This window comes from Antechinus flavipes, chromosome 3 (genome assembly GCF_016432865.1).
Source record: "Antechinus flavipes isolate AdamAnt ecotype Samford, QLD, Australia chromosome 3, AdamAnt_v2, whole genome shotgun sequence".
Classification (NCBI taxonomy): Eukaryota; Metazoa; Chordata; class Mammalia; order Dasyuromorphia; family Dasyuridae; genus Antechinus; species Antechinus flavipes.
In genome coordinates, this window is record NC_067400.1 from 464467757 (window position 1) to 464486381 (window position 18625).

General features: G+C 34.4%; 1 protein-coding gene across 1 annotated transcript in view; it reads left to right on the forward strand.

Moving 5' to 3' along the window:
- The window catches only part of MICU2 (mitochondrial calcium uptake 2), a 170239-nt gene that overhangs the window by 99012 nt on the left and 52602 nt on the right, over nucleotides 1-18625 (forward strand). The window contains exon 5 of the mRNA XM_051990680.1: nucleotides 16870-16917. Coding sequence (XP_051846640.1) covers nucleotides 16870-16917 — 48 coding nt within the window. The remainder of the gene's footprint in view (nucleotides 1-16869; nucleotides 16918-18625) is intronic.

Below are 18625 nucleotides of genomic sequence, written 5' to 3' on the forward strand. Positions count from 1 at the left end.
TTAAATTTTCTCTTGTATTTCCTCCTTTCTGTTTCCTATTAAAATCACTTTAGTTAAGGCCTTCATCACTTCATGTCCAAACTATTGTGCTAGCCTCCAAACTAACCTGCCTGCTACCAGCTTTTTTTAAATACATACCACGGGCCTTTTATTCTTAAAAATACGTTAGTCACACAGCTTTCTACTTCTCCCAAATTACTTTAATAAAACTTCTCCTTGGATTTAATGTTGCAACACTTAACCTTGTTGTATCACTAAGTTTTCTAAACCATTTTTCTCACACTGACTTCACCTGCTCCACAGGTAGCCTTTATGCCACAATTTATCAATTTCATGCTTCAGTGGCTTGTCCATCTCCAGATCCTTATCCTACTAAGGGTGTCCTCACCTTATTTATCTCAATTTAAATTGCCCATTCATGGAAACGTAATATGATACAGTGCAGCCAGATCTTTCCTTCAAGCCAGGAAGACTGGATTTCAAAGTTGGATTCTGCTGGCAATGAGACCTTGAGTCATTCATTTCATCTTTCAGTGCCCTAGACCAGAGCTGTCAAAGGAGGCTACTAAACTGTACACACAGATCCCTGCAGCAACTTGTATTAGAAGTAAAACATTCATATTACTTTTGTTTTATTGTTTTTGATCTGGTTCAGGCACAGTCAGGATTAGCTAGCATGTGGTATATTTGAGGTCTCTACTCTAGATAGCTTTTAGATTAAAAATGTCAAATACAAATGGCCAGTTGCCCACATTGCTGACACCATACTCCCAAGTGTGACTGGAATCAAATTAAAATGTAAGTAGCAGGAGACTTCTGGGAAGATAGCACAGTAGGTCAAAAAATTTCAAGCTTTCCAGATTCCCCCCCAAAAGAGAAAAAATTTGCACCTCAGGACGAACTTAGACTGGTGAGGAAAAAAAAAAAAAAGACTTGGGGCAGAGAAGGGGTCCTCCTGGGATAACCTGAGAAAACCCAAAAAAGATCTCAGGCCGAGATTAACCCTTGTATGGGGAAAACAACTCCATGCTAGCTCCATAGAAACACCAAATGGAAACACTTAGGATTAGCCAGATTTGGCTGGACCCTCTGCAGGAGCCACAGGAATTTTCATCTCCTGGCCTCTTAGTCAGGGAGCCTTGGCTGATTAGGAATGCCTGGCCCAGCTGTGTTGCAGAGAGCACCCAGGAGCACAGAGGCATTGGGGCAAGGTCACTGCTGGCTGTGAGCACTTGCAGGAGGTTGGGGCTTGTGATTTGGGATTCCAAGTCAGAAGGAAGAGCTGAAGTGAAGCTATAGACACCCCACACTTAGAGGTGCTTATATTAATACTTCTCATTTTCTCATTTAAAACAAAATGAACCAGCAAAGAAGGAACCAAAAATACAAACTTACTGTGGGAATACGGAAGATCAAGGTTCATCTTCAGAAGAAGGCAACAAAGTTAAAAAAAACAAACAAACAAAAAACTTCTACTTCAAAGGGTAAATTTAAACAACTACCTGCCCAGAAAGAATTTATAGAAAAGCTTAAAGAAGACTTTAAAAATCAAGGGAGAGAGATTGGGGAAAAACTTAAAAAAAAAAAAATCCAAGAAAAACAAGATTATGAAAAAAAAAAAGTTAACCAACTAGAAAAGGGATATAAGGTCTTAAAGAAGAAAATAATTCTTTGAGAATTAAAATGGGGGAAGAGGGAGAGAGACAGCTAGGTGGCGCAGGGGATAGAGCACCAGCCCTGAAGTCAGTAGGACCTGAGTTCAGAATTGGCCTGAGACACTTAACACTTTCTAGCTGTATGACCCTGGGCAAGTTATTTAACCCCAATTGCCTCAGCAAAAAAAAAAAAAAAGAAAAGTTGGGCAAGGGGAAGCTAGTGAATTTAATAAGAGACCAAAAATAACAAAATAAAATATTAAGAATGAAAAAATGAACAGAATGTGAAACATAAGAAAAACAACAGCTCAAAAAAAGAAAATATAAGAATAATTGGACTACCTAAAAGCTATAACCAGAAAAAGAACCTCGACACAAAAATGAAAGGAATAATCAAAGAAAATTATTCTGGTGTAATAGAACATGAGGGGAAAGCAAAAACGGGGGGAAAAATCCATTAATCACCTCAAAGGGATCCTTTTTGGAATACACATAAGAATATTATTGCCAAATTACAAAAACCTCAGATCAAAGAGAAAATTTTGTGAGACAGAAAAGGAAAAAAAAAAACAATTAAAATATGCTGGAACTACAATTAAAATTATACAGGATTTATCAGCAGCCTCAATGGAAGACCACAGATCCTGGAATAATAAATACTGACAATCAAAAGAAGTAGGCCTATAGCCAAAAATATCATATCCAGTAAAAATTGTCAATAATAATGAACAAAAAAAAATGAACATTTAACAAACACAGATTTTCAGGACTTTTTCTCAACCAAACCCAAATTTAATAGAAAATTTAACATATAAGTGTGTTAAGGACCATGCCTAGGTCAGTTCTCTGAAAGCCTCCACAGCGGTAAATCATAAACTTTTTTTTTTTTATTTTAGCTTTTTATTTACAAGTTATATGCATGGGTAATTTCACAGCATTGACAATTGCCAAACCTTTGTTCCAATTTTTCCCCTCCTTCCCCCCATCCCCTCCCCCAGATGGCAGGTTGACCAATACATGGTTAAATAAGTTAAAGCATAAATTAAAAACAATATAAGTATACATGTCCAAACAGTTATTTTGCTGTACAAAAAGAATTGGACTTTGAAATAATGTACAATTAGCCTGTGAAGGAAATAAAAAATGCAGGCGGACAAAAATACAGGGATTGGGAATTCTATGTAATGGTTCATAGTCATCTCCCAGAGTTCTTTCGCTGGGTGTAGCTGGTTCAGTTCATTACTGCTCTATTGGAACTGATTTGGTTCATCTTATTGCTAGAGATGGCCACGCCCATCAGAATTGATCTTTATATACTGTTGTTGTTGAAGTATATAATGATCTCCTGGTTCTGTTCATTTCACTCAGTATCAGTTTGTGTAAGTCTTTCTAGGCCTTTCTGAAATCATCCTGCTGGTCATTTCTTACAGAACAATAATATTCTATAACATTTATATACCACAATTTATTCAGCCATTCTCCAATTGATGGGCATTTACTCAATTTCCTTTTCCTGGCCACTACAAAGAGACTTGCCACAAACATTTTGGCACATACAGGTCCCTTTCCCTTCTTTATGATCTCTTTGGGATATAAGCCCAGTAGTAGCATTGCTGGGTCAAAGTGTATGCACAGTTTGATTATTTTTTAAGCATAGTTCCAAATTGCTCTCCAGAATGGCTGGATATATTGTGAATCATAAACTTGAAGGAGAAGGCAAAGCAGCCTTTCCTTACGCAGATGTTCCTTGTGGATTGGAAAAAAATAAGTGGGAGTCAAGAGGGAAGAGGAGAGAGTTGAGAACAACAACTGCCTCTCCATGTATCATCATCTTCCTCTCATTGAAGAGATCCATTCTACACGTCTCAGACCTCCAGCATTACTACTTTTTTAGAATCAGCTCATTCTCAATTCTGTCTTGATCTTTCTTAATCAAAGATTAATTTCAAGGAACCCAACATGAACAAATCATTTATGTGTTATACATGAAAATGCATACCATAAATATAAGATTGACATTAGTAATTAGCTCAAAAGAAAGATCAAGACAAAATTGAGTATGAGCTGATTCTAAAAAAGTAGTAATGTATAGGAAATGGTAAAAATAATAATTATGTTATACAAATGAGGTATAGAGGAAGAACCAATACAGAAGATATTAGGAGGGGAAGGAGGGCTTGTCGTATAGTATCCTCCAAAATATATAAGGGGAAGGAATAGGATAAAATGAGGTATAGAAGGATATGTAAGTTTATGGAAGCTCTATGTGTGTAGATTCATGGGAAAGGGATAAAGGAGGTGGAAGGGTGACATGATGGGGTGAATGCCTCAGGTGCCTTCCTTAAAAGGTAGAGGACCTAGGAAAAGTTCTCCAAAGACTATCCTCTCCTACCAGAGAGAGAAGAGGAACAGAGGAGATGGGATTATGAATTGAATACTTATTATATGGTTAAGATTCAGTTCGACAATAGGGTAGCTCAAAAGAAAGATTGGCAGAGTCAAGGGAAAAATAGTAATCATGTTATACAAATGAGGGACAGAAGAAGAACAGATAGATACAGAGGCATTAGAGGGGGAAGGAGAGCTCAGAGTTCTGAAAACCTACTCACATTGAGAATAAGTTCAATAGGCAACAATACAAATATACCATGAAGGGTATAGCACCCTTCAAAATCTGTAAAGAAAAAGGGGGGTAAGGATGAGAGGGATGGAAGTAAAGGGTGAGGGAAAAAGACAAGAGGAATCCTTGGGTGAGAGGAGATTAAGTAATAAAGGCAAATTAAGGAGTAGAATTTTTTTTTCTTCCTTCCTTCCTTTATTTATTTGTTTATTTATTTATTTGCAAAGCATATGCATGGGTTTGTTCCAAATTTTCCCCTTCTTCCCCCCACCCCCTCCCCTAGCTGGCAGGTAGTCCAATACATGTTAAATATGTTGAAATATATGTTAAATCCAATATATGTATACATATTTATATAGTTATCTTACTGACAAGAAAAATCAGATCAAGAAGGAAGGAAAAGAAAAACAGAAAGAAAACAAAATGCAAGCAAATAACAACAGAGAAAGTGAGAATGCTATGTGGTGTTCCACACTCTGTTCCCATGATTCTCTCTCTGGGTGTAGATGGCTCTTCATCACTGAACAAGTATAACTGGTTTGAATCCTCTTGCTGTTGAAGAGAGCCACGGCCATCAGAATTAATCTTGGTATATAGTCTTCTTGTTGCTGTGTATAATGATCTCCTAGTTCGGCTTATTTCACTTAGCATCAATTTATATAAGTCTCTCCAGGCCTCTCTGAAAGCATCCTACTGCTCATTTCTCATGGAACAATAATTTTGCATAACACTCATATACTGTAATTTATTCAGCCATTCTCCAACTGATGGGCATCCACTCAGTTTCCAGTTTCTGGCCACTACAAAGAGAGTTGCCACAAACAGTTTTGCACATGTGGGGGTCTCTTTCTCTCCTTTAAGATCTCTTTGGGATATAAGCCCAGTAGAAACACTGCTGGATCAAAGTGTATGCACAGTTTCATAACTTGTTGAGCATAGTTCCAGACTGTTCACCAGAATGGTTGGATCTGTTCACAATTCCACTTACAATGTATCAGTGTTTCCCGTTTTCCTATATCCCCTCCAACATTCATCATTATTTTTTCCTGACACTTTAGCTAATCTGAGAAGTGTATAGTGGTATCTCAGAGTTATCTTAAATTGCAATCCTCTGATCAATAGTGATTTGGAGTACTTTTTCATTTGATTACAAATAGTTTCAATTTCTTCATCTGAAAATTGTTCATATTCTTTGATCATTTATCAATTGGAGAATGGCTTGAAATATTATAAATTTGAGTCAATTATTTATTTTAGAAATGAGACCTTTATCAGATCCTTTGGATGTAAAAATGTTTTCCCAGTTTATTGCTTCCCTTCTAATCTTGTCTGAATTAGTTTTGTTTGTACAAAAACTTTTTATCTTAATATAATAAAATTTATCTATTTTGTGTTCATTTATGAGTTCCAGTTCTCCTTTGGTCACAAATTCCTTGCTTCTCCACAGATCTGAGAGATAAACGATCCTATGTTCTATAATATCATTCTTTATATCTAGATCATGTACCCATTTTGACCTTATCTTGGTATACAGTGTTAGGTGTGGGCCAATGACTACTTTCTGCTATAGTAGTTTCCAGTTTTCTCAGCAGTTTTTGTCAAATAGTGAATTATTTCAAAAAGCTGGGGCCTTTGAGTTTGTCAAATATTAAATTGCTATAGTCATTGACCGTTTTATTCTGTGAACCTAATCTATTCTCTTGATCAAGTTCTCTATTTCTTAGCCAGTACCAAATAGTTTTGATGACTGCTGCTTTATAATATAGTTTTAGATCTGCTACAGCTAGGTCACCTTCATTTACTTTTATCTTCACTAAATTCTTTGAAATTCTTGACCTTTTGTTCTTCGAGAGGAATTTTGTTGTTATTTTTTCTAGGAAATTATTATTTTCTAGAAAATAAGTTTCTTGAGAGTCTGATTGATATAGTACTAAATAAATAGATTAGTTTAGGGTGTATTGTCCTCTTTATTATATTTGCTCTACCTATCCAAGAACACTTGATATTTTTCTAATTGCTTAGCTCTGACTTTATTTTGTGGAAAGTGTTTTGTAGTTTTGCTTATATAGTTCCTGACTTTCCCTTGGCAGATAGATACCCAAATACTTTATACTATTGACAATTATTTCAAATGTAATTTCTCTTTGTATTTCTTGCTATTAGATTTTGTTAATGACATATAAAAATGCTGATGATATATGTGAATTTATTTTGTATCCTGCAACTTTGCTAAAGTTATGGATTATTTCTAATAGTTTTTTAGTTGATTTTCTAGGGTTCTCTAAGTATGCCATCATATCATCTGCAAAGAGTGATCATTTGGTTTCCTCATTTCCTACTCTAATTTAAGAAGTATAATTTAATTAAAGTGGCAACAGGAATAGGAAAGATGTATGTGTGTGCATGTGGGGAGGGGGGTTGGATGTGAGTATGTGTATGTATATATTTTTAAAGGGGGAGAGCTTAAAAAAGATTTATGGGGGAAAAAAAGAAAAAAGAAATGAGTTGATTTCATCTTAAGAATGTTAAATTCTCTTCAATATCTTCTGCCCCTGGGCTCTTCCCTCCCCTGAGGATAGGTGGACACTGGAGAGTTACTCCCAGATCTTTCATCATTTGAGGAAGATAGGATAACCATTACCCATTTAATTGCTTTCCTGGACTTCATAATCTCCAAAAACTCATTACCTTGAAGGATCTCAACTTTGAAACTCATTGAGTTTCGCTTTACTGAGGCTTAAATATGCAGTTAGGGGAATTGTTTGCAGAAAAGAAAATTATGCAGAAGAGGAAAATGTTAGGAATAGTTGTGGAGAATAATTTAGCTAGTCTACAAAATTAAAGCATAAGAATTTTTTAGTAGCTGTGGATTGAATTATCCAAATTTTGTAACCTGCTCCCACAAAGTTCAGCGGATATAACAAAAATATGATGGTAAGGTTATCTCCTAGGGAAAAGGATAAGGTCAGGGAGAAAGTGATTCAAAAGCAATAACCACTAGAAAATTAAATTGATAGACCAGAGAATCAGGGCTGTTTGAAGACAGGTGATCTCATTGTGAGAAGGATGATCTAGAAAAATTAGTGATACATCAAGATCAAATGATGGGTCACAATAAATCCAAACAAAATATTTGTTAATTTATTCTATGTGACCAAAAGGTGGAATTTCAATGTTTTAAGAGTAATATACCCTTGTTATTAGGTAGTTTAGTTTGGAGGCTATGGGATTATATATAATATGGGATATGGGCTAATCTGGGATTGAGATGATAAGGGTCTTTACAAAGTGATTTTAGTAGTAAAAAAGAAGGAAGGAATACAAGAGGATATTTTTTATTATTGTTGTTTTATTTTTTCTAAAAGTTTCCTGTCATGAATTGGAGACCCAACCCAGGTAAACATTTTTACAAAAATAGAATTCTGATTAAAAAAAAAAAAATCTGGTCTTATGTTATTCAGGTTTCACTGTAATTGGAATGAAAATTTTTTGACATTTAAAAATGTATTTTTTTTCTGAAAAGTTACCACCTCTTATTTTTCCGGTGAATTAAGAGTTTTTTACTTGGTATTAATTTTTTAATCTCTACATTAAACCTTTATTATTTTTCCTGAAGATGTTTAATGTTTATATGGAAGAGGAATAAATCAAATATGCTTTGTCATATTTAATGCCTTGGAGGAAAACTGCTCTAATTCTATGATCAAAGTATTTCATCCCTTTGCTGCAATGTAAAAAAGCAGAGTGGCTTTCCTCTAATTCTTAGGGGAATATAGCAACACAAAAAATTGCCACTTTGCTAGATTGCATCGATGACACTGCTCTGCTTTGTGCCAAAAGGACATCTCACCTTAAAAAAAAAATGTCCTTTCTGCAGGGTGAACTCTTTTCTTTTGAAGGAAAATTCCAGCATATTCCTTTGAAACATCAACTTAAATAAAAAAGCCTGAATAAATATAGAGATGTAGCAGTGACAAAATAACCTCATAAGGTCTAAAGATAGGGTTTATATAAACAGTATAATTCAGCAATAATCTAAGCATATGCCTTTTGATAAAACTTTAAGACTGAAACTTAGGGCATTTATAAAAAGACAGTTACTGGAATATATTTAGTACTTTCAGCTTGTAAATTAAATGTCACCCCTTGTTTTTTAATTGTTATTTTAAAATTATACATCAAAGAAAAGCATTTTTTATAATTTACAACTTAGCAAAAAATCTGAAAAGAACTCCTGAGAGAGGGATAGCTAAGTAGTACAGTGAATAGAGCACTAGCCCTGGAGTCATAAGAACCTGAGTTCAAAATTCAACCTCAGGGTGTGTGACCCTGGGTACGGCACTTAATCCTAGTTTCAACTTCCACCACCCCCCTACCGCCCCCCCCAAAAAAAAAACCTCTTGGGAGAAGTTAAATAATTTCTAATTAATTACTATACATTATAAGAAATTTTCCTGCATTGGAATTTTACTACTTTTGACCGGAGAATGGAATATAACCAAAAAAAAAAAAACTAAAAAAAACACCCGGAATTAAGAGATGGACTAATTTGTTTGTAGAACAGCCAGGAGGCCAGTGTTACTGAATCAAAGAGTACATGGCTGGGAGTAAGGTGTAAAGAATGGATTGTGAAGGACTTGGAATACTAAACAGAGTGTTTATTTTTACCCCAAAGGTGATAGGGAACCAGGAGTTTATTGAGTAAGGGGGTGTCAGAGTCAGACTTGAACTTTACAGAATCACTTTGGTGTCTGAATGAAAATGCCAACAAGGAGCTTACATTCTATTGGGGAAAATAAACACATATGTACTTGATATGAAATTGTTTGGGTTATAAAGAGGGAAAGAAGGTTACAAAAATTAGGAAAAAACTGATTTGGAAAATAGTGCTTGGGCTGTCTTGGAAAGAAAAACAACAACTAGGGGTTCAGAGAATCAGAAGTGATGAAGGAATACAATCAAAGCATTCCAGAAAGCCACTGAAAAGACAGAGAGAAGATGAAGTCATGAATTTGAGAAACAATAAGAAGAGCAGACCGGCTCAGTTGTGGAATGAATCTTTAAAGAGGATTAGAGTAATATGTAAAGACTAAAATATTAAGGAAGTAAAGAATGCCAAACAAGAATCTGTTATGATCCTAGAGGTGATTGGGAGCTTCTGGAATATATTGAATTATAGAAGCGACATAATCAAATCTGTGCTTTTGGGAAATTATTTTGGCAGTTGAGTAGAAGAAAGGTTGGTTTGCAAAGAGAGTGAGTTAAGTAGTTTGATTAAGAGGCTGAAAAGTCATGATGGTGATGATCCTTTGAAAAGAGAGAATAGGACATACGCAAGAGATAATAGAGGGAAGATGGCAGAATAGGTAAGAAAATTACAAGCTCTGCAGATTTCCCCCAGAAACAAGACAATCGAGGTAAATATGGAACAGTAAAAATTAGCCATGAGTTGAGGCAGAACAGTGTTCCTCTTGGGACAACTAGAGAAGATTAAAGAAAAACTTCAATAGGGAGGTTTGGGTGCATGTGAAGTATATCCACCTCCAAGCTAGCTTCCCTGAAACAGCAAATGGTAAGCTGGGGCTAGCTGGGTTGGGAGATAGCCTCAGGCCCCAGCCACTGGAATTTTCACTTCCCAGACTATATAGGGAGTCGGGCATCTGAGCAAGGGAAGAATGAGGATAAAGGATGCCAAGCCCAACTGTACTGCCAAGGAGCTGTTCTGGGCAAGAAAACTAATGAGTACAGCAGTGGGGCAGGCTGTGGGCACTTAGAAGAGGGCAGAGTTCTTGGTTTCAATTCCAGGCCAGAGAGAAAACTAAAGAAAGACCTGATGTGAAAAGAATCATTCCCCCAACAAAGCAGAATTAGAAGTGATTGCAATAACAAGTTCCCATTTAAAAAAAAAAAAAGAACATGCAAAGGAAAAACAACCTAACCATAGAAAGTTATTATGGAATGGAGATGACTGGGGTTTGTCTTCAGAAGAGGATACTGAAAAAACTTTAAAAATCAAATGAGAGAGGTTGAGAAAAAAAAGAAGAAAAGAAAAGCAGTGCAAGAAAAAGATAAATATGAAAAGAAAGCCAGCCAACTGAAAAGGGAGATCCAGAATCTTAAGGAAGAAAATGATTAGAACTGGGCAAGGGAAAGCCAGTGAAGTTATGAAAGACCAAGAAATAATAAAAAGAATGAAAAAATAGATGAGAGTATAAAACATCTCATAAGGAAAACAACCAGTCTGGAAAAAGATCAAGAAGAAAAAACATAAGAATAATTAAACTACCTAAAAGTTATGATAAAAAAAAAATCTTGATACATAAGATAAAAATTAGAAGAAAATTTTCCTGAAGCATTAGAAAAAGAGGGCAAAGTAAAACTAGGGGGTCGGGGAGGGAATCTGCCAATCACCACCAGAAAAAAAATCCTACAAAGAAAACTTACAGAAACACCATACCCAGCTCAAGGAGAAAATACTACAAATAACTAGGAAAAAACAATTCAAATGTAGTAGATCTACAGTTAGAATCACACAAGACCTAGTAGTGTGGGAAAGTTGGAAAATGGTGTGGCAGAAATTAGGCCCACACCTAATATTCTATACCAATCTAAGGTTTAAATGAGTTCATGATTTAGACATAAAGGGTGATCCTATATGCAGATTAGAACAAGGGATTGCCTATCTCTTACCTCTGTTGAGAAGGACATTATGAAATGCAAAATGAATAATTTTGATTATGCTAAATTTAAAAGATTTTGTACAAACAAAATCAATGCAACCAAGATTATAAGGGAAGCAGAAAACTGGGGGAAATTTTTTCTATCAGGATTCTGTTAAAGGCCTCATTTCTAATATATATAGAGATTTGACTCACATTTACAAAAATACAAGCTATTCTCCAATTGAGAAATGATCAAAGGATATGAACAGACAATTTTTACAGAAATTAAAGCCATTTCTAGTCATTTGAAAAAATCCTCTAAATCATTATTGATTAGAAAAATGCAAATTAAGACAACTCTGAGGTACCACTACACACCTCTCAAATTGGCTAAGATGACATAATGATAAATGTTGGAGGAGATATGGGAAAACTAGTACATTGTTGGTGGAGTTGTGGACCAACCCAAGTATTCTGGAGAACAATTTAGAACTGTAACCAATGGGTTATCAAACTGTGCAAACCCTTTGATTCAGCACTGTCTCTATTAGTCCTATATCCCAAAGAGATCATAAAAAAGAAAAAAGGACCCACATTTGCAAAAATGTTTGTAACCCTTTTTGTAGTGGCAAGGAGCTGGAAACTGAGTGGATGCCCATCAGTTGGAGTATGGCTGAATAAGTTATGGTATATGAATGTTATGGAATATTATGGTTTTGTAAGAAACGATCGACAGCATAATTTCAGAAAGACCTAGAGAGACTTATATGATGCTAAGTGAAGTGAGTAGAACCAAGAGAACATTATACATAGCAACAAGGTTATGTGATGATCAATTCTGATAGACTTGACTCTTTTCAACATTGAGATGATTCAGTAGACTTGTAATGGAGAGAGTCATTTGCATCCAGAACAAAGACAATGGGGACTAAATGTGGATCACAAAATAATATTTATCTCTTTTATTGTGGTTTGCTTGCTTTTTTTTTTATCTGATTTTTCTTGTATAGCATGATAAAGGTAAAAATATGTTTAGAAGAATTGCAAATCTTTAACTTATGTTGGATTGCTTGCTATCTAGGAGAGGGGGGAAGGGAGGGAAAAATTTGGAACACAAGCTTTAAAAGGGTGAATGCTGAAAACTACCTTTGCATGTATTTTGAAAATAAAAAGCTGATATTAAAAAAAAATTTTTTAAGATTTTACAGTGGCTATATTGAAACCATATATATGTTTTTCATATAGTGAATAACAAAAGAATAGAGGTTATGGCTGAAAATATATCCAGCAAAGTTAAGTATAATCATGAAATTTAAAAAAGGGGGGCCTTCAATGAATTGCCAGATTTTCAGTATTTTGTTGCAAAATGACCTGAACTTAATAGAAAATTTGATGCACAAGATCCAAGAGAAATAAAAGGTAAACATCAAATATTGATTACAAGTGAATCAACAAGTACAAAACATTCCACATATGTGGAAATGTAAAATCTATATCTATAATTGGGCAGTTTGAAAGAAAGATTAGGATAGAGCTGAATATGATGTGATTCTAAGAAATAAAACTATGTAGGAAAAGATAAAAAGTTTCTTGTCACTATGAAAAGGGCTGCCACACAAACATTTTTGCACATGTGGGTTCCTTTCCCTCCTTTAAAGATCTCTTTGGGATATAAGCCCAGTAGAAACATTGCTGGGTCAAAAGATATGCACAGTTTGATAGCGCTGTGGGTAGAGTTCCAAATTGCTCTACAAAATGATTGGTTCACAACTCCACCAACAATGTATGTGTCCATTTTTCCCATATCACTCCAACATTTGGCATTATTTTTTTCCTGTCATCTTAGTCAATCTGAAGGTATGTAGTGATACCTCAGAGTTGTCTAAATTTGTATTTCTCTGATCAGTAGTGATTTAGAGCACCTTTTCATTTGACTGGACATGGTTTTAATTTCTTCTAATCATTTCTTATAAAACAGTACTATTCTATCACAATCATATGCCACAACTTGTTGATCCATTCTTCCATTGATGAGGATCCCCTCAATTTGCTACCTCAAAAAGAGCTGGTATAAAAATTTTCATACATATAAGTCCTTTCCTTTTAATCTCTTTGGAATCAGACCTAGTAGTAATATTGCTGGGTCAAAGGGTATGTATAGTTTAATAGCCCTTTAAGCATAGTTCCAAATGGTTTTTTAGAATAGTTGGACAAGTTCATAACTCCATGAACAGTTCATTAGTGTACCTATTTTCCCTCATCCCTTAGATTTGTCATTTCTTTATTGGGACTCAAGAGTTATTTTAATTTTATCCCTTTTAATTAGATCTTTTTTTGCTTTTGCTTTTTCTGAGGTAATGATTGCCAATCCTATCTTTTTGTTTTTTCAGTTGAGCTGAAAAAGTGTTCCAGCACTTTATTTTTAACTGTTTCTGTTTCAAGTTTTTCTCTTGTAAACAACATTATTGTATTCTAGTTCCTAATCCATTCTACTATCTGCTTACAGTGTTTGAGTGAGCTCATCCCACTCCATGTTTATGATCTCACATATACATGATTATTGTGTTTCCTTTCATCCCTTTATCTTCTGTGGGTGTGTCTCATCCTGATCCTTCTTGAAAGTTTGTTTGCATTTCTAATCATATGAAAAGGTGCTCTAAAATCACTATTGATCAGAGAAATGCAAATTAAGATAACTCTGAGGTACCACTATGCACCTCTCAGATTGGCTAAGATTACAGGAAAAGATAATGACGAATATTGGAGGGGATGTGGGAAAACTGGGACACTGATACAATGTTGGTGGGATTGTGAACTGATCCAATCATTCTGGAGAACATTTTGGAACTGTCCTCAAAAGGTTATCAAATTGTGCATCCAGCTGTGTTACTTCTGGGCTTATATCCCAAAGACAGCTTAAAGGAGGAAAAAGGACACACATATGCAAAAATGTTTGTGGCACCTCTTTTTGTAGTGGCAAAAAACTGGAAACTGAGTGGATGCCCATCAGTTGGAAAATGGCTGAATAAGTCATTGTTTATGAATGTCATTGAATATTATTGTTCTATAAGAAATGATCAGCAGAATGATTTCAAAAAGGCTTGGAGAGACTTACATGAACTGATGCTGATTGAAGTAAACAGAACCAGGAAATCATTGCACACAGCAACAGCAAGTTGCTTCCAATAATCTTGTGGTGATGAATTAGCCAGAGAAGGGAGTTTAAGAACTGAGTGTGGTTCACAACATAAAATTTTCACTTATTTTGTTGTTGTTTACTTGAATTTTATTTTATCATTTTTTTTTCCTTTTTGATCTGATTTTTCTTGTGCAGCAAGTAATTATTTAAATATGTATGCTATTTGGATTTACATATATTTTTACCATATTTAATATATGGATTTGTATTACTTGCCATCTGGGGAGTGGGGAGAGGGGAAAATTGGAACACAAGTTTTTGCAGGGGTCAGTGTTGAAAAATTCCCCTTGCATATGTTTTGAAAATAAAAAGCTTCAATTAAAAAAAATTTAAGGGTCTGTTTGACTTCTAACACTTCCTTTATTAATCTGCCCTCTTTTTAATCATTCCAACCATCCTCTTGTCCTCCTTCCCTATTAAATAAATTATACTTTGATAAATAACTGACTGTGTGTGTGTATTCTTCCTGCTTTGAACTGATTCCAGGAAGTGATGTTCAAGCATTGTTTCTACTACTCATTTTCCTGTTCATTGTAAAAGCTCTTCCTCTGTTATATGAGAAAATCCTCCCTGTTCTACCTCTTCTTTCCCCCTTCTCTCAGTGTGTCTCTGTTTCTCCCTCCTTTTTTTTTTTTTTTTTTTGGTGATAATCCCAATATAATTTATTCATACCCATTCCCTTTATGCAAACTCCTTTTAGTGCCCTAATAATAATAAAGTTCTTAGGAGTTACATGCATCACCTTCCCATATAGGAATGTAAACAGTTTAACTTTATTGAGTTTCTTATGATTATTCTTTAATGTTTGCCTTTTGATGCTTTTCTTGAATCTTAGGTTTGAATGTCAGTTTTTCTATTCTGGTCTTTTCATCAGGAATGCTTAAAATTTCTCTATTAAATATTCATTATTTCTACTTAAAGATTATATTCAGTTTTCCTGGGTAGGAGGTTATTGTTGGCTTTAATCCTAGCTCCTTTGCCTTCTGGAATTCTGGAATGTCATATTCTAAATTCTTCCCTCCTTTAATATAGAAGCCACTAAATCTTGCGTGATTCTATTAGAGCTCCATGATATATGAACTGTTTATTTCTGGCTTCTTGAAGTATTTTCTCTTTGATTTTAGAGCTCCGAAATTTGGTTATAATATTCCTGAGAGTTTTGATTTGGGGATTTTTTTTTTTTTTAGGAAGTAATCAATAGATTCCTTTAATTTCTATTTTATTCTCTGGCTCTAAAATATCAAGATAATTTTGCTTTATAGTTTCTTGAAATATGATATCTAGGCTTTTTTCTTTGATCATGGCTTTCAGGTAGTCCAGTAATCAGTTCTTAAATTCTCACTCCTTGATCTGTTTTCCAGGTGAATTATTTTTCCAGTGAGATATTTCATACTTCTATTTTTCTTATTTTTAAAATTTTGTTTTGTTTCTTGATGTCTTGTAGAGTCATTAACTTTCACTTTCCCAATTCTAATTTTTAAGGAATCATTTTCTTCAGTGAATTTTTGTGCACCTTACCATTAGGCCAGTTTTTCTTTTTTAAGTCATTTTTTTATTCAGTATTTCTGTGCAGTTACCAAGTTACTGATTCTTTTTTCATAATTTTCTTACATCACTCATATTTCTTCTCCCAATTTTTCTTCTATCACTCATCTCTTTAATTCTTCAAGAAATTCTTGTTGGGCTTGGATCCGATTAGAATCTTTGTTTGAGACTTTTTTAAAAAGCTGTTTTCATGTTATTGTCTTCTTCTGAGTTTATTTATATCTTAGTCTACCCTGACACCATAGTACTTTTTATGGCCAAATTCTTCTTTTGTTGTTTCTTGCTCATTTTTCTAGCCTATTTATTGATTTTTGAACTTTATATTAAAGTTGGGTTTTGCTTCCCTTGCATTAGGGTGATGCTGTACCAAATTTCAGATTTTATCGTACTTCTGTTTTCAGAGCTAGTTTGGGAGAATAGAGCGTGGTTTGCATGTTTTTGGTGTTTCCAAGGTTGTATGATTCTGGGAGAGATACAGTCATTGCTCTCCTGGTGTGTGTGCTGGTCTTTACCAAAGAGATGTAAAATTCCCCTCCAACTGAGGGGACCTGCTAGTTCTCTTTGCCTTGGAACTATGATTAAGGTCCCTACTCCCTTCCAGTGCTTCTCTTTACTCTTGTACTCTGGCGAATTGAGTACCCAGTGCTAGCAAAAGTGTTCCCTGTAATCTTTTTCTGACCAGTTCTCCAATCCCTTCACTGATTCTGACTGAGGTCCCAAAGCTGCTGCTGCTGCTATCTCTACTATGTATACACACTCTGGACAGACCTCCATTCCCGTGTTATAGACTTCTCCCACCTACCTCTTAAGTTTCTGAAGCCAGAAACATTCACAATTTTTTATCGTCTCTGCTGCTCCAACAGTTAAGGTTTTGTCTTAAAGTTGTTTAGAAAGGAATGTTGGGAGAATTTAGCTAGATGGATGCTCCTAATCTACTCTCTTGGTTCTCCCTCCTATCATATAAAGTATTAATGATATAAAATGACTGGTCTATGATATTAAAGACATTAATCCTGTCCCTCAGCTTTATCATTATAAGTGTTCCATCATGCTAAAGTGAAAATGTTTTTAAGGAAAATCATTGAGATTTTATAATTAGTTTTCTAATTATATTCTTTTAATTATATGTCATTATTCTATATTTATATCTAGTTTTTACATAATATTTTCTGTTGCTTTTTCTTCCAGGAGTGATTTCATATACTGAATATTTATTTTTGCTGACAGTTCTCACTAGTAAGTACACTATAACTTTCTAAGGACATATAAGAACGATGTAGTTTTCTTTGTTCACCAAAAATTGAAAGTATGATATGAAGATATCATCATCAGTAACTAATATTTTTGAGAAAATACTGTGTCAGGCATTGTTTTAGGCACTAGTAGTGCCTTCCCTTTGAAATTATCTCTACTTTTTCTTTTTGTTCTATGTGCATAGTTTTTTTTTGTATTTAGTCTCCCTGATTAAAATGTGATCTTAGTTCAAGGACATGATTTTTACCTTCATTTATATTTTCAGTACAATATCTAGCATAAACATATTGGATTTAACATATACTTTTACCATGGTTAACAAATATTGAACTACTAGCCATCTAGGAGAGGGAGTGGGAGAAGAGGAGGAAAATTGGAATACATTGTTTTACAAGGATTAATGTCAAAGATTATCCATGCATATGTTTTGAAGAATAAAAAGCTTTAATAAAAAATATATATCTAGCATAAATAGCACTAAATAATAAATGCTTTATACTGTTCTCAAAACTAGATGTTTGGACAGAAATTTAAGATTCCATTTATCAAATTCAAATGAGTTCTATATCAGATTAATGTAATCTGGGCAAAAGTATGTATAAAAATTGAAAACTGATTATTTAATGAAGCACATATCAGGATTTGAATTGAAACAGCCCGTTAAATGCTACCTGGCATGGATGGTACAGGATTAGATTTGGACTTAAAGGTTTAGAATTTAGTTCTCAACTGTACCACTTATAAATGTTTTATATAAGAAGGCCCTTTTGGGGCACAGTGGATAGAGCACTGGCCCTGAAATCAGGAGCACCTGAGTTCAAATCCAGCCTCAGACACTTAATACTTCCTAGCTATGTGTGTGGGCAAATCACTTAACAAATTGACTCAGCAAAAAATAAATTAAAAAAAAGATCCTTTCCTAAGAAAAAGAATGTGATTATAGAGATTTGTCAGTAGAACAGCCAAGGAACAGAGATAATTTGGTATTTCTTTTCTAAGCTTTAAACAGAGCAAAAAGAACAGTTTAAATAATCTTGAATTTGTTTGTGTGTTGAATGGAACATCAATAAGTAAAAATTGTTTTTGTGGGTAGAGAGTAAAATGTATTAGCAAGTTTCAAGAGAAAATTTAACAGACCAAAAGTCAGGATATTAGAGTTCTTTTCTGTGTTTTATTACTCTGTGACTTTGGTCAAGTTATCTAACTCTGCCTTAGGGTTTCTTTCATTCATTCATTCATTTCCCCTTTCTCCTGACTCCAGACCCTTTCTATTTTACACCCTTATCAAAACTTAATTAACCTTCTATAATTCTCATCTGATAGTGCTGAGTTAATAGTACAAAAAGAAATTTGGTATAAAAGTAAGATGTAAAGGAAATCTCATCTAATTGTTCTTACATAAAAAGTTAAATAACTAGCATTTGAAACTTAAGGACGAAGAAACAGAAAGCCATTGGATTTCTGAAATATATTTATACATTTGGGAAGAGAGAGAGACAGAAGATAAAGGTGAAGGAGAAGAAGAGTCATCAGTTGTGACACAAGCCATCAAAAGATCAATTTTCAAAGAATGTTTAGCTTGAGAAGAAAAATTCTGTCCCTTGAGAGACAGAATGGTATGTTCAATAGATAGCTTTAATAAGGTAGACTTAGGTTCAATCCTCACTTCTGTTACATACTAGTCATGTCA